The sequence below is a fragment of the Fusarium oxysporum genome, chromosome XII, assembly GCF_013085055.1.
Source record: "Fusarium oxysporum Fo47 chromosome XII, complete sequence".
NCBI classification, from domain to species: domain Eukaryota; kingdom Fungi; phylum Ascomycota; class Sordariomycetes; order Hypocreales; family Nectriaceae; genus Fusarium; species Fusarium oxysporum.
The window spans coordinates 2,443,708-2,469,683 of record NC_072851.1 but is presented as its reverse complement, the minus strand read 5'-3'; the positions used below and the strand labels follow the sequence as shown (position 1 = coordinate 2,469,683).

The window sequence follows — 25,976 nt, the reverse complement described above, 5'->3', positions numbered from 1 at the left end:
TCAAGTTATTGGCGTCCCTCAAACCGTGTGGCCGAGTAACTCTTTTTTGGCAGCAGCTATAAGCCCCGCATGTCACAACTGCTACCTTGCCCATCCAGATGAACTGGGAAACTGTGGATTCACTGGGGCCCGACGGCCGATCCAATTCCATAATGGAGACGAGTCATTAAATTGTTGTAGGAAGAAACTCGGGAACCATTGATATCAGGCAAACTTAGAGCTAATCAAATATGTTCTATCATCTCTATTATTTTGCAAAAATGAATATATGAATGCCCTACCTGTATGTCAAATTATGTGATTCAAGGCTCTGATCATTAGCCGATAATTGTATGCGGAATAAGCCGAGTTACGCCGGAGCCTAATGAGTAGCAATCAACTTCATGCAGACACCGACTAGGGTAATGAGAAGGGTAAGATAGTCAGTTAAGCCAAGTACAGCGTCCGGTTCAGTATTAAATATTATTCGTTCAGCAAACCTAACATTATAGTTCAAAACGACCCCTCAAGAAACCTCATCGTCTGCATAACTTGTTCTGCTAAACCAACTCAAGGATTGGATCGCTAAACCGGGATGCTGCAGTAGCACCACCATCGATCACAAAATCTGCACCGTTAATAAAGCTTGCATCCGGGCCTGACAAGAAAGCGACAAGACTTGCAACCTCATCAGCGCAGCCGGCTCTGGGAATTGGAGTCTCCGGAATCATCTTTCTTAACCGATCTCCCAACTCTGAATCTAACTCCTTTCGTATCATTGCCGTCATGATCACACCCGGACTGATTGTGTTCAGTCTCACTCCTTTCTTTTGTCCTTGTCGAATTGCAGCCTGCATGCGAACGATGTTTCCCCACTTGGAAATGCCGTATGCCAGCTCAGGTGAACCCTCTAGGTCGGTAGCATCGTGACCTAGTAGTTGTTCTCTTGGGGATGTCGCGAGATGCTTCTCCAGCTCAGGACTAATAGCCTTCTGGACCAAATAGCCAGCTATACTTGCAATAGAGATCAACGAGGAACCAGGAGGCATAACCTCAAGGAAGACGTCAATGACATTAGCTGTTCCGAGCAGGTTGACCTCGAAGATCCTTCGAGCAGTACCCATCCCGGGGGAAATACCAGCGGTATTCACTACTGCGTTCAACCTAGCCGCCTCGGAAGCGATCTTGGCGAGATTTTTGACAGAATCATTGCTTGACACGTCAACAATATGAGTTTGTACTTCGTGCCCATCACTTCGGAGGGAAGATGCAGCAAAATCGAGGACTTTCGGCGAGTTATCGGCAAGAAAAACGAGGCGTCCTGCCCCAAGGCGACGGGCAATGGCGAGGCCCATGCCGCCGGCACCGAGCACAAGTAATCCACTTCGAGATGAAGCCATTGCAAATTAGTTTGAGAACATATAATGGCGAGATGGCCGACGCTGGTTTACCCACGTCAATGAAAAATGGTCCTTGTTTGCAATAAATATAGTCCATATTCCTCTGCCCACCCTAGAATACGTTCGTCAACGGATCAGATGATTAGTAGCAGTGGCTCGGCAGCTCGGAGGCCCCCGACTCGTTAGAGTTGACAAGAGATGGGCCCACCATTAGATCAGATCATAGGCTGCAGCACACCAAACTCTCTCTACCTCAACAAGGGTAAAATATACAGAAATAGGGTTTCCAGATTATATCATGACTACGAAATGATTCATTGAAACATGCGATATAGGGTCCAAAGGTTGCGGTTGATCTGACTACGTCGTAAGACGACTGGTAAGGGTGCATCAGCCAAGGAAAGGGGGGGCTCATACGAGTCTGAACTCTAATAGCCTGAAGGAGGTGCGGAGGCCTGATGACAATGTGGTGGATCTAACATGAATACCCATTGATGACTAGGAATTTCCGGGGAGAATGTGAAGAGGAAATTAATCAAAATCTCGTAAGTGAACCTTGGATCTGCATCTATACACGAACTCGTGATCTATCAGGAGACAGACACTAAAGCATGTCATGGAATGCACGTCGGGGGGACGTTGAATTGAAGAAGCCGTGATGCGTCCCTATGTCTTGTTCACCTGGCATTTAAGGTCTTCGGGTTCTAACACTAAAATACATTCTAGAGTCGTCTGAAACTCATAGCGAGCATCTTACACCCATCATAAAGTCCGGACACGCCCCTCAGCTGTTGTCAAACTTCGGTTCTGTTCATTTGAGCGCATCAGAACCGCTTACCGACGAGCAATATGCTCCCGGTCATACCAGGCCCTATGTGCCCACTATCTTCTAGGAGATACATAGGTAGAACTTCTTAATAGATTAGGAATATAAGCAATGTGATATAGCGAGTTATGAATCGAGAAATTGCTGGTGCTTCTATCGCAGGCTGAAATAAGGGGGCGACAGGTATCTTTTAATCAATGCACTTTAATTGGCTATAACCCCCTGCTGTGACCTGGCGGGAGGTTCAACATAACTCAAGGGATACGTTAGCATGGCATCGAGGCGGTAGAAATGGACTTCTTTTGTATCAATATCAATATCAACATGACACTCATTCAGAATTACTATTCTATGAAACCTATCGAACGTAAAAATAGTATATACATAGACGAGCCACTTGATCTCGTGAACGAAAGCCTGGATCATCTGTTCGTATACGCTTCATATTGCGTTTACTGGCTGCGGAGCTCAGTGGTGAGTTGTAGAGTGGCGTGAATAGTTAGGCCTTCCGGAAGGTTTGGTCACTAGAGCTCTAAAATTTGAGGACAGGAAGGTTTTAATTCACAGTCAACCAAAATATTCCTAATTACATGAAATGGCATCGTAAATAAATAGTCAGTAATTTAATAATTGCACATGACTTGGTTGTAGGTCGAGAAATGATTGACTGAGAACGTCCAGGTTCCATCCTCCTTGCTATAACTCTGAAAACTTGTTCCCGCAACGCTTTTCGGGCGCTCGATATGGCTCGCAACTTGACGCCTGGCCTCATCCTCTGACAGATCTTCTCCTTTTGTCTTCTTTCGAGGCCACGAACTTTCCAAGGAAATTGAAGCAGGAAAATTAAGGCCCTCGCCAGGAGGGGGATTGAGTCCAAAGGAGTCGGGGTAGACCGTTGCTGATCGACTTTCAAGTATGACAAGACCACCGAGCAAACTCTCAAGGTCAATGCCCGTAAAGTCAACTGGATGTTTGAAGCGAATGACACCAACGTTCTCCCGGCCAATGGTCAAGTCCGTCACCCTTTTGCGCTGATCTTTGTCCATAGCCAGAATGTCTTCCTTTGAAGGCCGCATCCAGTACTCGCCGCCGGGAATCGGCCGCTGTACTGTCATCGTTTTGTTTTGTTCCACATTCGCTTCGTGATCTGATATTACCAGAGTGTTACCTGGGCTGGTTGGACTACTAGTATGTTCGCTGGTTTCAGTCCTAGTGCCTGGCGTTTGGCTCTTTGCCCCTCCTTCCCTACCGGGGTCGGCAATGCCAGTTAATGCCGTTGTGTCGATATTCTCTTTTTGACCCCTGCGGTTAGAAGAACTCACTAATAGATCTCGACCTCGGTCTTGATCAATCTCGAGTGTCTTTAGCTGCTTAGAGATCTGTGAGAGGGATTTCTCGACTATGTTAAAGCCCTTTCTATGGCCGCCGGTTGATATTGTGTCTTCGCCGGTGCGACGTTGGTCAGAGCCTCTTCTAGATGGGCTCCTGGTCAGTTCATGGCCTAGGTCTGGAGGTCCCATCCAGTCGGAGCTCAGAAGTGTTCTTTTGACTGGGTATGACGCGGGATACAAAGCATGACGAAAGCTGGACCTAGGAGAGCCTAGGGACATATGACAAGGTGCCAATCTAGGGCTTCTAAAAGAAAATCCAGCGGGTACGGATTGGCTTCTGGGTTTACCCTTGCTTGCCCGCCGCACGGCCAGCGGGCCTTCGTCCTGCTGTTGCTGCTTCTCCTCTGTCGTCAAGAATAGCCAAGGTGGTCCGTAGGCAGTAATTTCGTCAATTTTGGCGAACAATTATGGTTGAATGGTTGCACGACTAGCATCTTGTAATGGTTGCTGAATGAGCCTTGTGTTACTAGAAGGCCTTCCAGGAACCTGGTAATAAAGATTGCCAGTCTGTCCATATTCAGTCTGTTGACCGAATGGTTGAGGAACTTGAATTCTACCAACTGGCATCTCTGTGCTAGGGAATTGTGTTGCCTGCTGCCCAGCCTGAGTAGTCGAGTACCTGTCAATAACCCAAAGTCTTTGACTTGTGCTTGAGGGCCCTGAAAGAGCGGATACTTGGGTAGCCGCTGATGCAAATGGATTAGGAGCAGTGCTCAAATCTGTCCTAAAAATAGATCCGGTAGGCGGCTGGCTACTGCTTGGCCTTTGTGCTTCAGCAAAAGATGTCGATCCTTGTGCTTGTTGTTGACTTGGGGCCTGGAAAATGGAAGGACTCGACCACGAAGTGTGACTCTCTTGTGGAGCACTACCATACCAGGGCCGTTGAGAAAAACCGAATCCCGGGCTTCCAGAAACTCCGAAATCTCTTTGGCTACTTGTTGGCCTTTGAAAACCGTCCGGCTGAGTCCCAAACACACTTGGACCCTGAGACTTTGGACCCCAGACGAAGGTTTCGCCGGCCTTGGTCTGTCCGAAGGGCGAAGTGGTTGTGGTAGCGGATCCAAAACCAGTACCAAACGCACCCTGTTGGGAGCCGATTCCAAATGTCTGAGGTGGACCAGAAGCACTTCTCTGCATTGATGTACCAAAACCGGTTCCAAAACTTGGGCCGCCGAACCCAAATGTTGGACCGTACCGGTGACCGAGGGCATAATCGGCAAGCCTCAGCTCTTCCTGTGAGAAGTTCTTGTATGGACCTTGGAAGCAAAGATTTTGATAGGAACTCTTCTGCCTGTTGCCTAGCTCACTTCCAACAAATGGGGAGAATGGCTGCTTTGAAGTATCCGTCGCAAGGATTCCCCAGGCCCAACCACCAAAAGACTGACTCGGAGCGCTGAAAACGGAGGTCGTAGGGGTCCTGAATCTTGTCCAAGCATTTGAGCGGAACCCGGCTGTACTTGGGCTCATTCCTGTGCTGAAGCCCGTCTTCTTTGCGCTTGAACCGAAGAACCCGCCCCCAAACCCGGTCGGGTCGGCATGATTTGTGACATTACTTGTGCCAGGATCGCTGAGTACAGTTAACCCTTGTGTGTTACTGTGATGCTCAAGCCAGCCAGTGCCGGTTCTTGTGGGCGGGAATGTGGGCGGGAATGTGGGCGCCGAGCTGGACAACCTGGGTCCAAGCGAACTGACGGGATCTGGAAAAGCTTGACTTAGTATGATAAACTCTGAGCGAGAAGGGTTATTTATTATAGTTTGCTGCTGTATTCTCTTTTTATTACTCGGGTAGACATTAGATAACTATAAATAACTAAATAACACTTGGCGCGAAAGGGATCTTACCTCCCGAAGCTCCATATAATGATTCGCGTGTGGTAGCAAAAGGTCCAGTGGAAGATGGCGTGCCAGAACCAAAATCCCACCTACTGGGATCTACGATAAGTTAATTGCTGAAAAAGGCGGTATTTCTGCTTCATGAGAGGGAAGAGCAAGCCCGCAGGATATCTTACGGTTGGAGTTGTGAATGTTTGATCCAAATGCGTCAAAGCCGGTCGGTAGCTGCTGCCATTGCCCGAAAGGCTTCTTACCAAATTCAGACATTGTGAAAAGTGAATTGCGTCATCGCCGCATGGGGGCGACTTCCAGAACTTATGTTTGAATCAGTTGCAGATGGTTAGGAGCATGCTCCTATATCATCTGATCGCAATATGATCTGACGGTTGCAGATAAATGCAGAAGAAGCTGTTGCAAGCTGTTCGGAAATGCGGCCATGATCTGATGTTCGAATTAGGGTTGCGTCATCACCTCACATTGATAGTTTTGTGACCCAAGATTGGGCGTTGGTAAAAGCAAAGCTACCACTAAACAGACAACTAAAGGTGGTGTGGGGTAGGCGAGAAGACGACAGATTGTAAGCCCAAAAGCACATGCCATGTCACTAGCAGATACACCTTGTGGCATGATTTATGCCTGTAAAGAATGTATGCCTGTAAAGAATGTATGCCTGGAGCCATACTAGACTATGATTGGGATAGGTTCACAACTATAAAACGGACTTTTATTAGCCTGATCATTAGCCTACAAGACATACCAGCCTAGTCTGGGGTTAAAAACAAATATGATATGGGGTCGTAAGCATACACAGAGACAGCTCCTTAGTTCCCTCCTGCAAGAACATGGTTAGTATCAAACCTATGGGTGTTAACCGATGTACATGTATGTTGTTACTCGAGGATTGACAAGTCTCCCTACACCAATTTATAGGCATGTGCATACTACCTAAAGAATCTCCGAGACTAGAATCTATATATAGAAGAGGGCTAATCTAATATTCTATTAATAGTAGCTGTATTATTACTATAAATTACTAATAATTCCTAATAATTTAATCCTTAAACTATATTTACTTTCTAATAAGCTTAATAACTACCTTTAATATATAAATTATATTTAATTAATACTTTTATAAAACTTAGCTTATTAGCTATTAATAAGTCTTTTTTATTTAAGTATACTTAACCTACTTTATTTATTATTAAGAGATATAATACTTTATAACTACTTAATATATATTTTATAATTTTAAAAATATTAAACTTAATATAAATTAGTCTACTTATTTAAAACTTATCTTATTATAATAAGATTTTATTATATTAAAATTTAAATAAATCTTAATATTATATTAATATCTTAGTAATAATACTAAGTTTAATGTAAAAAAGAGGCTTACTTATTTAATTAAATAATTATATAAATTATACTTTATTTTTATATAAGTTTATATATAGAATTTAAAAAGTAAAATTTAATTTATATTTAAATAAGAGACTTAAAACTAAAAAGAAAGAAAAAGACTAGATATAAAGAAAAGTAAAAATACAAGGAGGGGTACTAATACCTCTATAGATTAAAAGTATCCTAGTATATTTAAGTATCTCTACCTTAAATAGTTTAATTGGCATCTACCTTATATTTTATTTATCTACCTGGCGGTTAGATAGATAGATAGATAACCCACACTAGATAACAGTAATTCTGAGGAACATGGATCCGACTCGGTGTGGTAAAAAGGGACAAGGCAACCGAACATCTGTTTGCGACCATAACTCCGTGCCCACTTATACTTGCCGCATCCCTCGCGAACTGAGCCCAAGCCTCCTACTTGTCTTTTGACCCTCGTGAGTTCTAGCCTGGCCACCATTCGAAGGCGCTAGTCGCCCGCTGACATGAAGGCATCGCGACGACGTCCTTCATAGAAGCATGAGACGACAGAAACCTCCAAAGAATGCCGAATCTTGATGCAACGATAGCGGCTCTAAAGAACAACTGGGCTTGTTTCGGGCTGCCTTGGCGGTTGAGTGTCAGGGTCTGTGCAGCCCACATCAGCCTCGAGAGTAATATGCAAGACTAAACAGCTTTCTACGCAGGATCGGTGCATCGGAATCGGATACGTGCGAATCTGATTAAGCATCTGAGACAGTTGAGCATTTTCTATTTCGATGTGTAAGGTGCACAACGGAACGGGAAGACATGCTGAAATGCTCACGAACAAGGATGGGAAACCTGTCGTTCTTCTTGGGGGGAAAGGCAGCGTCTGACGGTGACAAATAGGCGCAAGACATGCAGGGCAGTACGGGCGATGATCAAATTTGCCCCTGCAACAGGGAGGCATGATAGGGACCAAAAGTCTCAAGCACACTAGCTATTCAGATCGAATCCCACTAACGTTGCACAGTCTCAGTTTGACAGACCGTGCTTCAGCTGCTGAGGATAGGATGCTGAACACTAGGAGAAATTGGCCTTCAAGCACGCCTGTCAGCGCATCTACATCAAGTTGGACCAGTCATTCAAAGTGAAATATCAGTATTGTTTGCTTTTGATCAATCTGAGTAAACTATACATAGTAGAAGAAGAGGGATAACTGTCTAAGGATCGTAATCGCGACGCCTCAAAGCAGGCTCGCGCAGAGTGGACGTGAAAGGAAACCATTGCCCAAATCATTCATCATCAGTCTTGGTCATGATCAATGCCCGTGACGCTTGCACTTGTATCCGTGCCGACGGGTTCCCTGGGGACACTTGCACTTGCCATGTCTCGACTCCAAGTCTCCCTTGCATTTGCATACCCCCATTATCAACTTCTTGTCCTGGTCCTTGCAGATGCACTTGTCTCCGTGCCGACGGGTTCCCTGGGGACACTTGCACTTGCCATGTCTCGACTCCAAGTCTCCCTTGCATTTGCATACGCCCCTCATCAACACCTTGTCCTGGTCCTTACAAACGCACTTATGGGGATCATCAGGATCCTTCATTTGGTCCTCGGGGCAGCGGCATATCTTGTGTTCGCGATGGAACTCTTTGCCCTCGTCCTTGCAGATGCACTTATTCTTTATATCATTAAAGTCGGCGTCCTTGCCGCAACGGGGGCGGTGGTGCTTGTTATCTCTGGCCTCGACGTCATGAAGGTCGGCTTCGGGGTTGGGAAGTGCAGTGACGGAGCCCAGGGCAAGAAGTGCGCCCAGGAGAAAGTGTTTGAGAAGCATGGTGACCGATGGATGGTTTGATAAGATAAAGCTATAGTAGGTAGAATATAGAATTTAGCGGGTCTCTCTGCTAACTGCTAATAAGAAAACCGCGAGAGTGAAGATGCTCGTATCTCAGATACAGAGGCTTCAACATAGGGGAAACAAAACCATGAGGTAGAGAGGATTACCTCTAATATATACCCCTTAGGTTCATCGACCGTTAACTATCCATCTACCGTGAATTCAGCTTGAGTTCTGCATCTATATTTAGAATTATCCTGCACCTCCGGAGTTGACTCTCCACGCAAGTAAGATACAGTTTATGTCATTCTTTCGCGAGTGCCATGCCGCCTTCATCGCAACCCCACCATCTTATCGGATACGAGGTCCTCCGGCCAGACTGTTGGTCCGACAATAGGAACTGATAGTCAAGCACCCGTCTCTAGAGGGTCTAGATCAGTCCAAAACTCCTCCAATAGCTTAAATAGAAAAATTAGTATTTGTGCCCCTTTAACAGCCAAGGGCTAAACAGAAGAGGAGGGATCGACGACGGAGCCGGTGAGTTAACACGCCGAACGAACATCCTTGTTGTCGAATGAAGCTAACTTGACATCATAGGCAAGCGCGTTGAGTAACACACATTCATCTAAGTTGTTGATGGCTTTCGTTCAAGTGAACTAATCGTGACAAAGAGGCTTCGGCATACTGAGCTTCCGACTGCAACTGGAAAGCATGAGTTAGCACACGTGAGAAGAAGATCCTGATGACCACTGGTTTGAAGCCATCGACTTTTTGTTAGTATCCTCTAACAGAAGTCGACAACTGCACAATGTCATACTCTAAAGGAGCTAGAAGTCTATCGGGCACACACAACCATCATTAATGTCTTAGGTGCTTCCCCGCTTCAGACCCCACCAACCATACGATTTCCCCGCACACTATCAACGCTGTCAAGCGCGGCAACACCATTCTCCCGGGTCCAGATTCCCGGAGCTGGAATCTATGGGATGCCCGTTGTAGCTTGTAGTTGCTTTTCCGTAATTCAATCGCAGCCTCATCTAAGGGCTTGAGTCTGACAACAAATAGGAGTTACCTGGTGTACTTCCAGTTCACCGACCGTCCGGATGTGTGGGGTTGAGCGAGTTCCGCTTCTTACTATAACGTGGTTAATAAGCATACTGACTAGACAAGTAAAATGACCACTACCCTATACACCTTGAAGTTTAGTTTATAAAAACTTATAAAAAGCTTAACTTAAGCCTAAAATAAATATAATTCTAATAATATGTATATATATCTTAAATTAAGTTATATTAATATTTTTACAGATTTTAAAAACATTCTAGATAGTTATAAACTTTAAATTTTAGCTAAATTAGTAAGTATACTAAATTGTAAGGCTTTCTATATAAGATAAAAAGTTTAAAATTCTTAAAAAAAAAATATACCAGTATTAGCTATATTATTATAAAAAATATTTATAATAGATTTTTTATTATTTTATTTATAGCTCAAAAGTACTATAGGGTAGTTTATTTTTAGCTACATTGTGTAGTGGTTAGTATACTTGTCTGGTTAGTATGCTTATTAACTCTCGCTCTGGCTCTTGACTAACCAATCCCTCTCAGAAGGCGACCTGGGTCATGACGACACTATAACGTGGTTGGAGGGTCAGAGACAACGGCTGAACGGTCGGGCCGTGTAAAGGTTTGTGCTATGAGGGAGCTAAGACTTGGCCTTGATGGCAGTGGAGATAGCATCTGATACTGAAAGGTTTTGGTTGGCCAGCTAAATCCGGATCCTCTTCTCTGTGCTTTGGCTTCAGATGTCTACTGGGAATCAGGATATCTAACATAATTAGGAGATGCAACATCCGAGAAAAAGCGGCAGGTCACGGTCCACATTTGCACCGTAAGTTTAACCTTGTACTCTGCCGTAGTCTAGATTCCAGCATGTGTGTCGCCAGTCGAGAATGCAGAGAGACAGTGCTCGGCGGGTGAAGGGTCTCACGGGAAACCCTGGCGGCCGCCATCCGGATCGGTGGGTGCCGCAAGCCATTTTAGCAGCTTCTTAATTAGCAACTACCTGTTCACCGGCTTTGCAATGTAGCCATCCACCGCCTTCTCCAGACAGAGCTCCATGTCCCCCTTGACTGCGTAGGCGATTATGGCGATGATCAGCAGCCACACGCCGCTCTTCCTGATGCGGACTGTTGCCTCGTATCCGTTCATGACAGGCACACTGATGCGAAGTACCGACTCCTCGGTGTTACGACCCAAGATGGGAACGGTATGAAGATGATTGCCCGTCATGGTCAAATGGGAAGAAGTTGGTATCTCTTTGGACATGTACATAGCGTCATCTCCACCTTGATGTATACATTGATCAGCTGTGAAGAGCGCAGTCACATCCATATTAACTGCTTAAAATCCTCCACTTGAAGCGAACGAGATAATGTATCGCGCGGTCTAGAACAGTGATTACCGTAATTCTTCGCCGGCAGGACTCCCAGCTAAGTCGAGGATATATCACATTGGCTTGTTCTCATTCAAGACATAAAACGACAAATGTTGCACTCTTGAATTCGATAGGTAATACATTAGAAAATTTGTGTATATGCCCGAAGCACTATGAGCACTGCGCTTTATGAATATGTACTGTGAATGTCTGAAACATGATTTGATCAGTTGTCACCGTCAACATCGTAAGGAAACAACCATCCGTTCTCATCGTTGTACTCGTCCTTATGAGTGGTTCCATGCAGAACCTCATACCTCTCCATTTCAAATTCATCATCGCCAGCCTCTCCATTAATGATCCTACCAATCCTATGACCAATTTCGCGACCCTCGGTGTATCCACCATGGACAAAGCCAAAGAATTCAGCTGAATTAGCCTCGCCGGCAAACCACAGGCGTTCCAGGTTGGCACGTATATTTTGGTGCTTCTCAAGAGTCATGCCTACAGGCCAGTTGCTGTAAGATCCATACGCCCAGCTAGACATATCATGTTAGTTATGGATGGAAATTAGGTACAAGGGGCTGTTTATCAACTCACGGTTCGGTGCTCCAGCGTGGGTAAGTGAATGCTGTAGGCTTATGGACCTTCTTATCAGGGTACATGGACTGCAGGACCTCCACGACTTGCGCTTCGGTCTCCTCGTCCGTTTGTCGCTCGACTTGGTAGGCCTGCTCGCCAGTGACTGTCGCGAAGATGATGTTGGATCCCTCAAGGAAGCCTTTACCATTGAGCGGCTGAAACAGAGGATAACGTCCACGCTCAATAGGGTCGGCGTAGAGCTGATACTGGGCATCAGTATCCCAGAACGACTCGTTGAATTGCATAAAAATCTTGGTGTATGTACCCATCGCAAATTGGTCGATAGCGCTCTGCTTCCAGTGAGGCAGCTTCGGTTTGAACTCCACGACGTCCTTCTGCAATACACCGAGAGAAAATGTACAGATAGCATAGCTAGCTTCTATACAGCCACCATCCTTGGTTGTGACCTTGACGCCCTTCTTGTTATACTCAATACCTTCAACAGTAGTCTTGAGGAGGAGTCGTGGATCGTTCTCCTTGAGGAAAGTTTTGGCTTCCTGCTTGAGAAAGTAGTTATAACCGCGCTGGTCGATAACTAGGTTGCTGACATCGCTGAAATAACCAAAGGTAGCATTGTCTCCAGCGACGCCAAAAACAAGACCGCTCTCATCAGGCGTCCAAGCAGCCTCAAAGTCCCATCCCCACCAATCTGCTGCCTGCGCATACATATCGTTCTTATCTGGTCTTCAGCCTCCAGTACGAAGACCAGCGCGAGCAGATAGGTCCTGGAGGTTATCCAGCAAGATGTGACCGGAGTCGCCTGACGCATTCTCAAAAGCGGCATCTAGCTCGGCGATTTTGTCGGTCCAGTTCTTGGCGCCCTTGTGGTCAAACGTCTTGAGGGCATCGTAGTCGGCGTAAGTTGTCTTTAAACCGTGCTTCTGCGCCAATTTCCAAATGGGGTTCTCGTGCGTCTCGAGGGATCCGATGCCTTCCACCCAGTTGGCACCTAGCTCAATAGTGTATGGCTTGCCGGTCTTGGTGTTTCGGCCAAATTGTTGACTTCGCAGGCGACCTCCAATATAGTCATTATGTTCAACGATAAGGAAGTCGGTAATTTTCGCTTGGGTCAGGTTCTGGGCTGCAGCAATACCAGCAACACCAGCTCCGAGAATAGCAACCTTGGTCTTCCTGCAGGTTCCTTCATCTCGAGGTGGGAGGCTGGCTGCCTCGGCTGCGGTAAAGAAGGCTGTAAGGACAGTCAGAAGCTGTGCTGGTGATTGCTTCATGTTGGTGGTCTTTGGTAACAAGAGTGTCCGAGATCAACAGTTCTGAGAGAGCTAGAAGGAGGGAGTTTGGTTTTATACGAACCCCCCCGGGGAGTAATTAAACTATCGCACGCTCCATCACGCCGAGCATACGTAGGCCGCGATGATTCCTTAGCTTCGTTCGCCCAACTTCTCCGGTGGAGCCGAGGAACCCCCCGCCCCAATGCTGACCCGAGGCCATTGTTGATCACATAAAGCAAAACATCCGCATCTCTAGCCATGGCCAGGCCGGCTTTCGCCCCTGAAGTTATCAAATTTCAGATAGCGTAGGCTGTTGGTCTTGTAGCGCCCCTTAGCTCGTCGGTGCTCTTACCTAGCTAAGTAGGTCCCTGACGCTGCTAATCGGAGACAAGATGGCATGACTCGCGCTAATTAGTTTTCCAGGTTCGCTTATATCGGGTCCACCGAAATCTACATGCAACAGTTGCGATTCGCGGAGCACGGGCATTGGAGATTGATCTAATCCACATCCGGATTACCTTGGTCTCGAATACAGTTTTTGGTGGATTGCGCTCTGTTGTTCATTACGGAGTACCGTTCAATCGTTAACCCACCAATTCCATGTCGTGCTGTTGCTCTAACCGCACCGCTTCCAAGCACGAATTTGAATATGGCTCGAGACTGATGAGCGCCCTTGAACTTGAGAGGAAGAAATACCATTATGTGTACAGTTTCCAGAAGCTGAGCTAGTTGGCTTGGCATTTGCGCCAAGTCGCTTCGGGAGGATCAGCGGCAGCAGCCCGATGCCAAGTATGCAGGAGCTAAGGTTATCGATTTCGATTTTTACAGGGGCGGTGGGTCTTCAACTCCCAAAATTATGAAACTAGATTTTTTATTTCTCTTATCGTTTTCCGCCACCTTTATGTGCAAGTGCCCGAGCGTCTCCTTTCCAAGCCTGGGATAGCGCTCTGCACAGGTACTCGCTTAGGCCAGCTCTAAACTCTATCGTTAATTCTATTGGTTATTTTTTAGTTAAACCTCGATGGTTAAATACATTGCAGATCCCTCAGTCCGTTTTTATCCAACCTCTGCTGCCGAACCATGTCCCTCTTGTCTCTGTTTGCTTCTCAGTCTAGTTGTAGAACCAAAGCCTCGGGTCGCTCTATCGAGCGAGTGCCTCAATGGATAACAATACTTCAATTGTATGTTTGCCGAGTCTATGTAATCCAGACTTTTCTTTTTCTGTCTTTCCCTCTCTTTTCTTTTTGTCGTAACTAATTTCTTCAGGGTATCCAAGCAGTGCTGCTTATTTTAGCACTAGTGGTACTGGTCCTACGATGCTGGGCGAATTATCTAATGAAGCAGGCTTTATTCAGCGTGCCTGATATTCTCGCATGGCTGGGTTGGGTTTTTAGCTTAGGATGGTTTATCTGCTCGACTCTTGCACTTCGAATTCTTATCGATAATCCTGCAGTTGGCTCTGAACTTATAGTTAACTCAGTAGAATACTTAAAGGTATGGCAATGCAGTAGCTGCGCGAACGATAATTATGATGCTGACTATGTGCAGATAGTATTAGTAGCGGAGTACTTTTTCGACACTGGGATTTACTTCCCCAAGATATCTATCGTCTTGTTTTATTGGAAGCTAATTCCTGGGATTTTGGGATCATTGAGACGCGTATTGCTTGCAATCTCGATTTATCTTGGTTGCGCTTTGCTTACATCAGTGCTTGTAAACACTCTTATTTGCGTACCTTTTTCTGATAATTGGTAAAGTTAAATGGCATGACTTGTCTAATCATCTGACTGACGGGTATCAGGTCTATCGAAAACCAGCTAAAGTCAGCATGGAACTCATATGCTTCTTTTTGTGTTCAATGGGGTCTCAACTTCTCAACGGATCTACTTAGTATGTTCAAAGTACCTGCTACCTACTTGAAGGAATTCATTTAACATGGCCCTAAATAGTCTTTTTCTACCCCTTCTTTCTGCTTAAACACTTAAAGCTTCACAGAAAACAACAGATCGCCCTTATTGGGATCTTTTCTTTAGGTGCTATCACGTTGATAGTTAGCCTGTCCCGGTTTATTGCATATAATGCGACTGATTTTGAGCTTGACGACCAATCTGGCAGTATGTCTTCGCTGTCCTTGCTCTATAACATTCTTAGGCTAACCTAGTGCATAGATACCTTATCTCTCGCCGAGATGAGCACCGCCGTTATCGTTGTGTGCCTCCCTGGCCTTCGAAGATTTATTATGCGATCTAAAACATCTACAAATCGCTCCTCGTCGAACCAGCCCAGCGGCTACGGTGTCCACACAAAGATCACCGGAAGAGGCCAGAATACCGACACATCTAAAGGACAAATCCCGCCATCGCAGTACGCTAAATGGGGCGTAAGAGATGATGAGATCGAGTTGGTAACTCACATTCGCGTTTCCCACGAACTGGTCAATCCAGATGATACTCGCAGCGCGAGCGGACAAAGCGCAATCAGTCAGAATTTTAAAGTATAGTGTTACGAATATTTGAGTTTGGCGTTGGAGGAAACGTAACGTGTATGACAAGCGAGGGAGCAAAAAAACCCTCATTCCCTGATCTTCTTAAGTGCTCGATCAAATTATTGACTACCGAATGTATCATAATTAAATATAGAGGCGGATATCCTTCTTGCATTTTGGGTCCTCTAAAATAGCTTAAGGTTAAGGATCTAGAGAGTTGAAAAGATCAATAATACATATTGTAATATCATAATCCTGTCAGCCCTCTCCCTACTTGTAATACTAATCACCAAGCTTTGTAGTACTTCACATCATGTTTTATATAGAGGGATATCTATATAATTCAACCTTATTTACCTGTGCACAGCTTGGTACCATGCCCGAACCGAAGGTTAGTATGTAATATTCCTGTGCTAGATTTATCTTTGTAATTGGCATGTTGTCGTCGCTTCTTCACCAAGACTAGCTCCCTCATCTGCGCACAATCCGGCAAATACGTCTTATATCACGGCCACAATACTTCAACAGACCAATTCCACAATCGCGTCAGGCCAGCCATAACCTGAAACACACCAATGACAGAGCTCGTGTTTCCAAACTCGATACTACAAAGCACAGTCTAGACAAATCAGCACAAGCCATGTTACCAGAGCTCCCTCATCAAACTTACCGTTGTGCCGTGGTTCCTCGTCGTGATGACAAGCGACCAGGTATGGCCCTAGATCACAGTGCCAGGTAGGAAATGTAGCTGGGAAACCGCATCAGCACCTGCGCAAGTGGTGAGAAATTCCCACTGCGCCGCGTGCCAGATTCCCATCTGCTGCTCCACCTTTGCCGCATTGCCACCGTAGTACTTAGTTTCGATACTTATAGCAAAAGGGTACTATTAAAGCATCCTATCTGCAGTCCAGTCAAATCACAGAATAGCAGAGCGGTCTTAGTTCAGACTAGAGTCATTCTCAGGTCTAAAGTAAAAGGCAAAGTCGACGCGGCTATAAGATCGGGGAAGCGATGGTATACAGAGTCGATGTTTGATGTTATACTTAGAGGGTTAGTGTTGACATCATTTCTTCTAGTAGGAGCTTTACTTACTAAGATATAAAATCGAGAATGTCATGATCTGCATCGTGACCGACCCACGTCCAAAGTAAAGAGGTCGAGCAGAGGACAATATACAAGACAGTTCCAGGCCGCCTCGTCACTGGGCATCCGAGAGCATCAATCTGACCAATCAGCGACACGTGAAGCGCGACGAAGAACCTCCCACTCTGATACCATTACAGCAGGCCTAGACTGTTTCAAGCCCTCGCTCGTAACATCGTCACAGAACATGTGACGCGGCGTTGATTGTCGTTTGAGATCGGATGGCGATGATGAAGGTGGCGGTATTGTTCAAAAGGGAGTGTATCAAGCCAGTTTGGTACTAGATGCATTGATGCGTTGAAATCCATTTGCTGCAGCCACGTCAATCGATAATGGCGATGATAATCGTGATGTTGATGTTGATAATTTGAGCCAGCGAAAACAAAGAGGTCATTCCTAGCTTAGGGTCACGTTAGATCACTCTGGGACACCTCTGGCGAAGCTGCACAGGCTGAATCCTGACGCTAGGTTCGCGCTTTACCATATTGAGATCGGTGTTGTCTATTCTAGACCTTTTGCACAACATATATATCATCCTCGCTTCCATTCGGTGCTGTAGAATTCTAGCAATATAAGAAAATGCAGTCTGAGGATGGGTGGATTAAGGAAATTACCAGTTGGAATTCTGCAGAGCATAGGCTCTTTTATTTCATTCCGTGATAGAGCAAGCTACTTGAAAACACAGGCGCTAGCTGGTCACCATTGTTATCCTCTATATGAAGAACAACAGGAACCTTTTCATCTTTGGGGCTGTATTGTAAAAGACATAAATTAGCTGCGAGAAGTCTTGTCGACGGGCTTGGTACCCGTATTGATTGGTAAGGACATTCAGAAGTTGACTAAAGCCAAGGAAGACCCCAATGGCAATTTATTTGCTGTACTTGTGTTTATCAGAAAGAATATGGGGGCAGGAAACAGAGGGAAAGGACTTCAGGATGTATGCCAAATTGTATGCGATGGTATACCTTCTAGACTCCGTTGCATTGCTTTTAGTCGAACGACCCAGGAAGCCAAGTTCCCAGGCTTCACACTGGCGATCTCTCCTGATCCTCTAGAATGCTTTGTTGATGGTCCTAATGCAGCAAGAATAGCCATTGCATACTTTGATGATGAGCAAGGAACTACGATGCATGCTACATCAAATATCGATGTAACAGATGATAATATTATAATTCGCGACAACAGCGCGAGAGTGTTTGAAATATCATATACCCCAGAGACACGCTGGTCGCGTGGTCATCCGTTAGGAAGCTTCGAGATCACATGGTGAAGGGGCATAGGTAAGTAGGAGGGTCTTATGAACTAGATATCTGTTGCGGTATAAGCGAACCTCTTGCGCTACTTCTGAACTTGAGATATTGAGCTCTGGTTTTCTTTACTCATTCTCATTTGACAAACTTTGGCTTCCATGCTCTTCTTCAATTTCTACAAATCAGTTGTCACAATATTACATATTTACTCTAACGGTTCGAAGTTGGCAAGGCAGGATCAGTCCAGAGGGGGATCAGCACTTAGATTTTCCAAACCACAGCACAAACTCCTGGTCTCGTATAGCTTGATTGAGTACCTGGATGGCTAGATATCTTGAAAATACATTTTTTTTCCATCTCAGATCTACGTTGCTGTTGTATTACGGGGGTTGAAATGAACGACCTCGAGGGCCATCAGAGAATAGAGTGCCGTTGAGTGTCACATTTTCCTGACCAGGTTAGCCCGTCCTCACTGCCCAAGAATCTTAACGTATCATAATGTACCTAGAAATGCTGGTAGCCGCAAAAAGCGAAACATATTGAGACTACAAATCATCAGGCCGAGGCGTATCAGACCGTCGACTCTGCTACATAGAATGTACGGACAATACCGGGGAACAGTTCGTTGTCCGACACTGGGGACTTTGAACCCGATAAACACCACACGACGACAAAGGAGCTTTTGACGACTCTGCCCAGGCATAACGGCTGCGTTGTTTTGAGGCGACGAACATTGGGCTTTCATGTTATATCCATAATCTAGTCCCTTGTCTACAATTGTATGTACCCATATTAATGCCAGCTTTCGTTCGTGCTCTTTGACAAGTCTTGCCTTTCTTTACTGTAATCTCATAATTCCGGTCCCTTGAGGCTGTGATTGTGATATCATGTTGGAATTTCTCACACAAGAGCCTCAGCAAGCACTGCCAAGCCACCTCCACATCTCGACAATGAACCAAGCCACCAAAAGAACATCGGCAAATAAACAATCTAAATCATCAAGCCACTAGGCGTCGGAATGATTCCCTCTTCATAATCTCTACTAGGAGCACCACAACAAAATACGCCCACGACCGCCCTTACAAAAAGACCTTCAGCCACGATATTCTTCCTTATCTCCCCTGTTGCCCCCGGCTCCGTCGCCAAAACTAGCATCAGCTGGTTGCATTGCATATATCCGTCTCAATCCCGTCTGCTTCTTTAAGTAGCTTATATTGGCCTTCCGAGCGCAGCTTTCCTTTCCAGTCAGCGGCCCTCGCTTGCTCCATTAACTTGCTCAAGGTGGCCTTTTCTATTTCATCATAATCATATTAGCATTCAGTCCGATATACATCTTTCTCCAACCCTCGCTTTCTAGCTTCTTGAAAATACTTACGACTGGCTGGCAGCCAACCATCACGCTTATACTGCTGCATTAGAGAACCGATCTCCTTGAACATCCTGGAGAGTCGCCAGTTGCTGATCGACTTGAAGAACTTGCAGATCATATCGTAGACCGATTTCAAAGCAGCGGCTACTGAGCAAGCGAGGGTGATTATCGTGATGGAAATCGGATCAATCATGGTAGCCGATGATGGTCCAGAACAACTGGCTTGACTCCTGCAGAAAGTTTCTTTTCTCTTCTTTGGGAACAACCGAAGCTGTCTGTAGTACTGAAATGCCCGAGCGGAGGTAGTGACTTGTCAGTTCGTGGGGTGATAGTGATTTAGGAAAACATGCGAAACGGGCATGGGTTAGGGTTGCTTATAATGTGCGATAATGTAGAATAAACTAGAACACTTGGAGTTTCATTTATTGTTGACATTTGTGTGAGCTTGAACTGTCTGAAAGGGGAGACGTTTAAGTATTTAAGTTCCTGATTGCAGTTGAGGCCTTGATGGAAGTAAGGCTGACTTTTACAAGTTGACAAGCTGACCTCCGCCGATTGACGGTGGGGCTGAGTTTTCAAGTTCGGGGAGGCTGACAGAAGTGGCGTTGGACTTAAGCCTTATAACACGCGAACATGCCAAAGGAGTTTAAATGCTACTTACCTCGCAATTGTAATAGGGCACAGCTACCGCATGTGACCGTGAAAGGCATTAGACTCAGACCAGTTTTCAGCATTGGGCAACAAGGCTGTCGATTAACTTGCGTGACGGGCGTGACTTCACCCATGAGCATCGCAAGATTATCTGTATGGCAGAAGTGGTCGTTTAAAGCCAGGAGCAAATTCGTCTGGCCGCAGACGCCTGTCTTATGAGAGAGGTCATAGAAGCATAAGCTACTACTATACAGAGGACCGTCAGTACCAAACCGGCCAACCCCAGATTTCCCCGGCGTTTTACCATCTCAAGCCACCACATTCCTCAAAAAACCACCCCTAGCTTCTACACTTTGTACCCATACATATTAATATACAGGGTAAACCGAAATAAGCATCTGCCTTCCATTGTTTAAGAAAAGAATATTAAGCACAGACCACCTACGTCACGTGTGGCTTGCACTGTTGATCTACAGTGGGCTAGACGTAGACTAACTAGATTAATTACGTTTCAGTCGATTACTACTGCAGGAACAAGTGTCAGCTTTTAGGTACCCCGCCGTCCCCCACATTCACTGTTCCAGAGATCTGACGATAATATTTTTCCCCGCCTCCAGCTCTTAATCGATCCTCAGGCCTAACTCCTTATCCACGAACAACGCGACTTTCATCCCTGATCGGGATGAAATCTGGGCCCGCTAATCGGCAAATAACTGTAGATGCAAAATGGCGAGCCTTCCTGGGAGACTTCTACACGCTCCTGGTGGCTGAGGATAGTACATCCTGGTAATTCACTATCTAGTGATACCTGCAAGTGCTTGGGATGCCAATTGAGCCGTGGTTAACCGACTACATTGAACGAAAGACATAGTTGTAGAAGAGCTGAGGTGTGAGGGTGCCAAGATTTTGAGCCGGAAACGCCAAGCGATTTTTGGCTGGCAAGGAATAGCTCCAGAAAATGGTTGGTTTATCTGTCAACGTAGGGTAAGCAGTCTTGTTTGGATTATAAAAAACACCAACTTGGATGAATTATGAGAAATAACCAGGAATGAACAAGCCGGTCGAAAGCGTTAAGACCCGATATTCCATTTATCCACCGTTTCACTGTATTATGTACATTAATATGACATGTTATATAGCAACGAAACATGTGAGTAAAGCCACTTGATTGACCAGGAAGCACTACATTTGGAGGTGTCGCTTGACCTAAAGACTAAGACCACAAAACGATCTTAACATTTTGAAAGCCAATCAAGATTCTGGTATTTTTCCAGCTATGCTCACTTTTTCGTCTAAATTAAGAGCAAAAAAACGTCTTGTGATATCTTTGACAAGTTCGGGCTACCAAAACGAACGGCTTTCATGACATGGCACTGTGGCCAGTGCTTTTGGCAGCACGATAGGTTAAGCTGTGGAGTCGCCTGGCTTAGCTTCATGCGCCTGCTTGACGAGGGGAATAACCCCTTTAGGTGCATAACCCTTTCTAAGAGACTATTTACTACTGCAGTCTCCTTCAACTTTGCCCCTCCCTTCCTAATCCCCAGGCTTTGTTGTTAAAAACCTTTAATGAAACGCTAAAACAGGCACTTCTGACCATCTGGTACCCCCGACACCCCACGGATACACACCCAAACAGTAGCAGGCTACGTATTCATTAATGGCTCAGCATGGTATCACCTTCTCTTCCATCCACTGTCCAAAGGAAAAGACAGCGGGTAGAGAGTGTATATCCACGGCGACGTTCTGTTATGGCGTGTAACATCTGCCGTGGCCGCAAGAGCAAGTGTGATAACGGCCGGCCGTCATGCAGTTTCTGCCTCCAGACTGGCGCAATATGTATCTACGAAGATCAACGGTCTGACTACTCCAAGTTCGTCACAGAGCTCTACTCCTGATGTGCCATCTTGGTTGGCTAACAACAGGTATCAGCTTCGACGCAGCAAGTGTACATATCATAGACCGGTTAGATAGTTTAGAGCGGCACTTGGAGGAACGACTCGGCACAGGAAACATACCAAGGTTTGTCATTCCCTATAACCATCCCATCGGCGTTTCTCCATTTTGATTATAGGAAGCGATGGTTAACTCAGTAAGCCAATGTGATAAAAGCCACATATCGAATTCTTCCGCCCATACAAGGCTCACCTATTATCCTGTGATGGAAACCATACTCGAGTGGCCAGTCTTCGAAGACCTTACGTCGTTAAGGAAAGGCCAGTCTTTGGCAATAGCTGACTCAGACTCAGAGGATTACAATGTGTCACCAGGCAACCCGACAGAGCAAAGTTCTGAGGCTGCAGGGGTTGGGCTTGATATCGATATTGATCATGCCATTCATATGTTCTTGCAGAACGTCCATTCTAAAAACCCCATACTAGATTCTCGCTTGTTAGCTGAAGCAGTTCGATACTGCTCTGAGAATGGCTTTGATACGAGTAAAGAATCTGCTCTCGTGGTAAAACATGATTCTGGTATTTTGCAGGCCGACAGGAAACTAACTTTTGTTCTTTCCCTCAGATTATTGCTTGCGCTCTAGGACTCCGCTCGTCACCATTTGTACCATCCCGAGATAGGAAACATGTGCCGCGAAACTCGGCAGACGATCAGGCTGAGCAGTTGTTCCGCAGGGGCATTCAGATCTTGGCCTTGCAACCGCCCTCGCTCTTGGCAACCCAATGTCGATTCTTCTGTGGAGTATACGAGATGTTTTGTATTCGTCCAGTTGCCGCTTGGCTACACTTCAGTCAAGCCAGCCTTCAACTCAAGCTTCACATCCATTCAAGAACTTTTTCTTGTCCAGTTGATCCTTCAGTGGATAGTGGGTTACTGCAAAGACTATACTGGTCGTGTATGCAATCAGAATGGTGAGTCTTGCCGGTTTCCGTATTCTCCGACTGTTATTTCCTTGTCATCTTTGTTCTTACAGTATATTATCAGTGAGCTGTCGAACGAGCTGCGAACCACGACTGTAGGCCTCGAGCATCTAGCCTTCCCTTATGCATTCCCACAACCCCCAGCTCAAAATGGACCCTCGTCTCCTTTCGACCCCGGCGCCAACGCGGGGCTCGAAAGCTGGATGTATTATCTGTCTGAAACCTCCCTGCGTAGGGTGGGCAACGAGATCATCAGCACGTTGTATAGTCAAGAACCCTTGACTTGGACAAAAGATATCCCTGGTTTGTGTGTTAGATCACAACAGCTACTGGATAAGCTTGATGCATGGTAAAATAACCATTCATAGTTGCCACAAATATCACAGACCGACTGACAGTGTCATAAGGATGTATAACTTACCTAATGAGCTACGAGTCGCTGAGCCTATCTCTGAATCGTCAAATGAGTTGGGGTTACATGTCCGAAGCAGATATCTCCTCTATCGTTCCTGGGCTCTTCGGCCGTTACTCTATATCATGATCCATGCCTCTCAATCCGATTTGCTTCAACACAGATCAATTGCGGAGCCACTAGCATACAACTGCTTGGTTAGCTGCATTGACTCGATCAACGACGTGACCTATCACCATCGGCATCACGGGACGTGGTATACCCTGCGTGTGGTAGTCAGCTCTGCTCTCTCAATAAAGGCGGCCTCGAGAGTTAATACTATGAATCTGCCGCCAGGGTGGCAGGACGAAGTGAGAAAGGCATTATCTATCCTGGAGAGTTGGAGCACCGAGGCTGGAGATCTGCGCGCAAGTCTAGATATTATCAAGTCTGCATAAACAAGCTATCCTAATTTAGATCGATTGGTACCCAGATCAAATTTATCCGGGAACTTATAGGAATTTTCGGACCAGTTCCTCGACACACGACTACCGAGGTCTTTCTAGTGCTTAATATCAACATGACTAACCTCTCCTCCTTCCAATTTCGATGATCCGATCTCGCCATCAGCAACACCCTTTTCCTCAAAAAGGCTTCCGATTTCTTCAAGAGAGAGGCCCTTCGTTTCAGGCAGGAGGAAATAGTTGACAACCACGGATACACCTGTAATGCAGGAAAAGACAATGTAGTACCTCCAGCCGATGGCCTCGAGCGCGATCGGGTTGACAAAAGACAAGACGATCAGTGACGAATAAATAGCAACAAAAGTCAGACTCAGTCCCTTGGAGCGAATAGAATATTGGAGAATCTCGGTAGGGTAAGCCAGGACGAGTGGTGTATAGGCGATATCGTAATGGAAGAAGTAGATGAAGATAAACGCGACGACAGCAATACCGAGGCCGTTAGATGGGTTGATCTCAAACCGGGCGGAGCAAATAGTCCATATGATGAAAGAGATCAACATGCCAACGCCTGACCAGTTCCACAGAGTACGTCTGCCGAGCCTGTCTACCAAGAACGCGGCCAGGATGGCGGCAAAAAAGTTGAACAACTGGAGAAGACCGTTGATCAGAGTCTGGGTATCAGGGTTCTTGACGCCAACAGTGTCTAGGACAAGAGTCAAATAATACGAAACAACACTGTTTCCCTACAAGTTTCGAAAGAAAGTGACTTGTCAGTTGCTGAAATACTACAAAAAGCAGAATGGCTGGGCTTATATAAGACTTACCACCCACTGCGAAAATAGGCCTAACAAGAAAGAGATCAGAACTCGTTTTCGATTGCCGGGGGTCGCCACAAGAGCGCTCCACTTGACGTCCTGGGCATGTCGGTCGAGTTCAATAGCGGTGACAATCTCGTTCATTTCGAAGTCGACAAGAGGGCTCGAGAAATCTCCACCAGCATGATATTTGGCCAGGATAGCGCGCGCTTCGTCAGCTCGATTATTGGCAATGAGCCATCGGGGGGACTCAGGAAGTTTCCACCACTGCAGAAAGGAAAGATAAATACCAGCAAATCATTTGTTGTCGAGGATTACGCGTCAACAGACTACTTACAAAGACTAGCTGGAGTATGGGAAGACAGCCCTGAAGGATGGAGGGACCTCGCCACGCCCAGACACTCTCGGGCATGTGCTTCTGGAGACCATAAGTGCTCCAGGCAGCGATGATAGAGCCAAAGTAGTAGAATGTCCAAAACAGAGCCGTGTAGACTCCTCGGTGGCTTGGGTAACACAGCTCTGAAATCAGCATAGGGCTGGGCTGTATAATGGTGATGGCGCCCATACCAACCAGCACTCGGGAAGCGACAAACATTCCGTAGTTGATAGCGGCTGCCTGAATCACAGAAGCCACTATAATGAGCACACCGCCGAGTAAGAGCGTGTTCTTGCGGCCAATCTTATCCGACAGAGAGCCACAGAAGGGGAGGGCAAGGATCGATCCGAACGACTGCGCAGCATTGACGAAGCCAAGGGTGTGGCCTTGAGGATTACCGAACTTGTTCTTCCAGGAAGGGAGTGCCTGTAGGCCATTCATCAACGAGCCTCATCGACAAGTTAGCGAAGCTATCAACATGACGGAGACACGGAACGTTTCTCACCGTCGAATCCTGCTACAGAGGAGGACATGAGGGGAATAAGGAGAAGGAGATTGAGCTGGACGAGGTATGAGATACGATACCATGGCTTTTGTTCTTTGGGAAGAACGCTAGCCAGGAGAGGTTGTTCGTTGTGCTGCTTGGTGGGAGGCATTTCAGACGCAATTAGGAACGTCGGTACAGATATGAGATATGGGTGCGTGTGATAGAGTGAAGAACGGCTTGTTTAATCAAGACGAGATGCAAGATTGCAAGTGCAGCAAAGGCCTGCTTTTGATGTTTAAATGCTTTTTTCTTCTTCTCATGTAATTGCGAAGAACTACCTGGTTCGTTACCCCGGTTTAAACACCACGAGATGGAGAATCCACCTTCTCCGGATCCCCAGAATTTGCAATTCAAAGCTTAAAAAGAATGCCTCTAGCCCTGATCGGTATGAGCTCAATAGTGCGATAGGTGGAGCCCGTTCTATAGTCTCTTGTCGGGGAGACTCGGCAGGCATTGTGAGTGGATGCCGACAGGACGCTAACGGGGAGCTTCGGCAAAGGCTTCACCGATTCGCTGTAAGCATGATCCGACTTTGCACCGATCAATGCCTAGAACAAGCCACCCAACAAAACGTTCGAATGGCCTCGATGAGAAAGAATGATGACTTGCTTCGGCGACCCCATTCAACTTAGTTCTTCGTCCATGTCGATGAAATTGATATT

General features: G+C 46.0%; 10 protein-coding genes across 10 annotated transcripts; 2 read left to right on the top strand and 8 right to left on the bottom strand.

Annotated features, from left to right (window-relative positions):
• Positions 1–426: 426 nt before the first annotated feature.
• FOBCDRAFT_234823 (uncharacterized protein) lies at positions 427–1,425 on the bottom strand. Its single transcript, XM_054707977.2, has one exon. The coding sequence runs from the start codon at positions 1,377–1,379 to the stop codon at positions 540–542; it is 840 nt and encodes a 279-aa protein (XP_054563952.1). The 5' UTR covers positions 1,380–1,425; the 3' UTR covers positions 427–539.
• Positions 1,426–2,808: 1,383 nt separating this feature from the next.
• Positions 2,809–4,215, bottom strand: FOBCDRAFT_234822 (nucleoporin autopeptidase-domain-containing protein). Its single transcript, XM_059609989.1, has one exon. The coding sequence runs from the start codon at positions 3,813–3,815 to the stop codon at positions 2,829–2,831; it is 987 nt and encodes a 328-aa protein (XP_059468269.1). The 5' UTR covers positions 3,816–4,215; the 3' UTR covers positions 2,809–2,828.
• Positions 4,002–5,696, bottom strand: FOBCDRAFT_149473 (uncharacterized protein; the record flags this gene model as incomplete). The annotated part of the gene is made up of 3 exons (XM_059608320.1): positions 4,002–5,323; positions 5,439–5,528; positions 5,606–5,696. The coding sequence occupies 3 exons, from the start codon at positions 5,694–5,696 to the stop codon at positions 4,002–4,004; spliced, it is 1,503 nt and encodes a 500-aa protein (XP_059468268.1).
• Positions 5,697–8,121: 2,425 nt separating this feature from the next.
• On the bottom strand, positions 8,122–8,640 carry FOBCDRAFT_149084 (uncharacterized protein; the record flags this gene model as incomplete). The annotated part of the gene is made up of 1 exon (XM_031194252.2): positions 8,122–8,640. One exon carries the CDS (start codon positions 8,638–8,640, stop codon positions 8,122–8,124), a length of 519 nt encoding a protein of 172 aa, XP_031030873.2.
• A 2,063-nt stretch (positions 8,641–10,703) lies between these two features.
• FOBCDRAFT_282814 (uncharacterized protein) lies at positions 10,704–11,036 on the bottom strand (the record flags this gene model as incomplete). Its single annotated transcript, XM_059611627.1, has 1 exon — positions 10,704–11,036. The coding sequence occupies one exon, from the start codon at positions 11,034–11,036 to the stop codon at positions 10,704–10,706; it is 333 nt and encodes a 110-aa protein (XP_059468267.1).
• A 156-nt stretch (positions 11,037–11,192) lies between these two features.
• On the bottom strand, positions 11,193–12,950 carry FOBCDRAFT_325170 (uncharacterized protein; the record flags this gene model as incomplete). The annotated part of the gene is made up of 3 exons (XM_059612127.1): positions 11,193–11,618; positions 11,680–12,370; positions 12,422–12,950. 3 exons carry the CDS (start codon positions 12,948–12,950, stop codon positions 11,306–11,308), a joined length of 1,533 nt encoding a protein of 510 aa, XP_059466491.1. The 3' UTR covers positions 11,193–11,305.
• Positions 12,951–14,029: 1,079 nt separating this feature from the next.
• On the top strand, positions 14,030–15,655 carry FOBCDRAFT_254806 (uncharacterized protein). Its single transcript, XM_059611151.1, has 6 exons — positions 14,030–14,131; positions 14,217–14,444; positions 14,499–14,701; positions 14,752–14,840; positions 14,900–15,064; positions 15,119–15,655. The coding sequence occupies exons 1-6, from the start codon at positions 14,111–14,113 to the stop codon at positions 15,448–15,450; spliced, it is 1,038 nt and encodes a 345-aa protein (XP_059468266.1). The 5' UTR covers positions 14,030–14,110; the 3' UTR covers positions 15,451–15,655.
• Positions 15,656–18,982: 3,327 nt separating this feature from the next.
• Positions 18,983–19,390, bottom strand: FOBCDRAFT_282812 (uncharacterized protein; the record flags this gene model as incomplete). The annotated part of the gene is made up of 2 exons (XM_059611626.1): positions 18,983–19,119; positions 19,204–19,390. The coding sequence occupies 2 exons, from the start codon at positions 19,388–19,390 to the stop codon at positions 18,983–18,985; spliced, it is 324 nt and encodes a 107-aa protein (XP_059468265.1).
• A 2,125-nt stretch (positions 19,391–21,515) lies between these two features.
• Positions 21,516–23,570, top strand: FOBCDRAFT_254805 (uncharacterized protein; the record flags this gene model as incomplete). The annotated part of the gene is made up of 6 exons (XM_059611150.1): positions 21,516–21,718; positions 21,778–21,867; positions 21,988–22,303; positions 22,366–22,712; positions 22,786–23,070; positions 23,129–23,570. 6 exons carry the CDS (start codon positions 21,516–21,518, stop codon positions 23,568–23,570), a joined length of 1,683 nt encoding a protein of 560 aa, XP_059466490.1.
• A 78-nt stretch (positions 23,571–23,648) lies between these two features.
• On the bottom strand, positions 23,649–25,423 carry FOBCDRAFT_325169 (general substrate transporter; the record flags this gene model as incomplete). Its single annotated transcript, XM_054707973.2, has 4 exons — positions 23,649–24,319; positions 24,401–24,658; positions 24,729–25,216; positions 25,273–25,423. 4 exons carry the CDS (start codon positions 25,421–25,423, stop codon positions 23,675–23,677), a joined length of 1,542 nt encoding a protein of 513 aa, XP_054563948.1. The 3' UTR covers positions 23,649–23,674.
• Between the last annotated feature and the right edge of the window lie 553 nt (positions 25,424–25,976).

Excerpts from the sequence above, each read along its gene's own strand:
- FOBCDRAFT_234822 (XM_059609989.1), bottom strand. The coding sequence starts at position 3,815 with ATGTCCCTAGGCTCTCCTAGGTCCAGCTTTCGTCATGCTTTGTATCCC.
- FOBCDRAFT_234823 (XM_054707977.2), bottom strand. The coding sequence starts at position 1,379 with ATGGCTTCATCTCGAAGTGGATTACTTGTGCTCGGTGCCGGCGGCATG.
- FOBCDRAFT_254806 (XM_059611151.1), top strand. The coding sequence starts at position 14,111 with ATGGATAACAATACTTCAATT. Across the intron at positions 14,132-14,216 it reads TGGATAACAATACTTCAATT|GGTATCCAAGCAGTGCTGCT; the intron begins GTATGTTTGCCG and ends TAATTTCTTCAG. Across the intron at positions 14,841-14,899 it reads CTTCTCAACGGATCTACTTA|TCTTTTTCTACCCCTTCTTT; the intron begins GTATGTTCAAAG and ends GGCCCTAAATAG.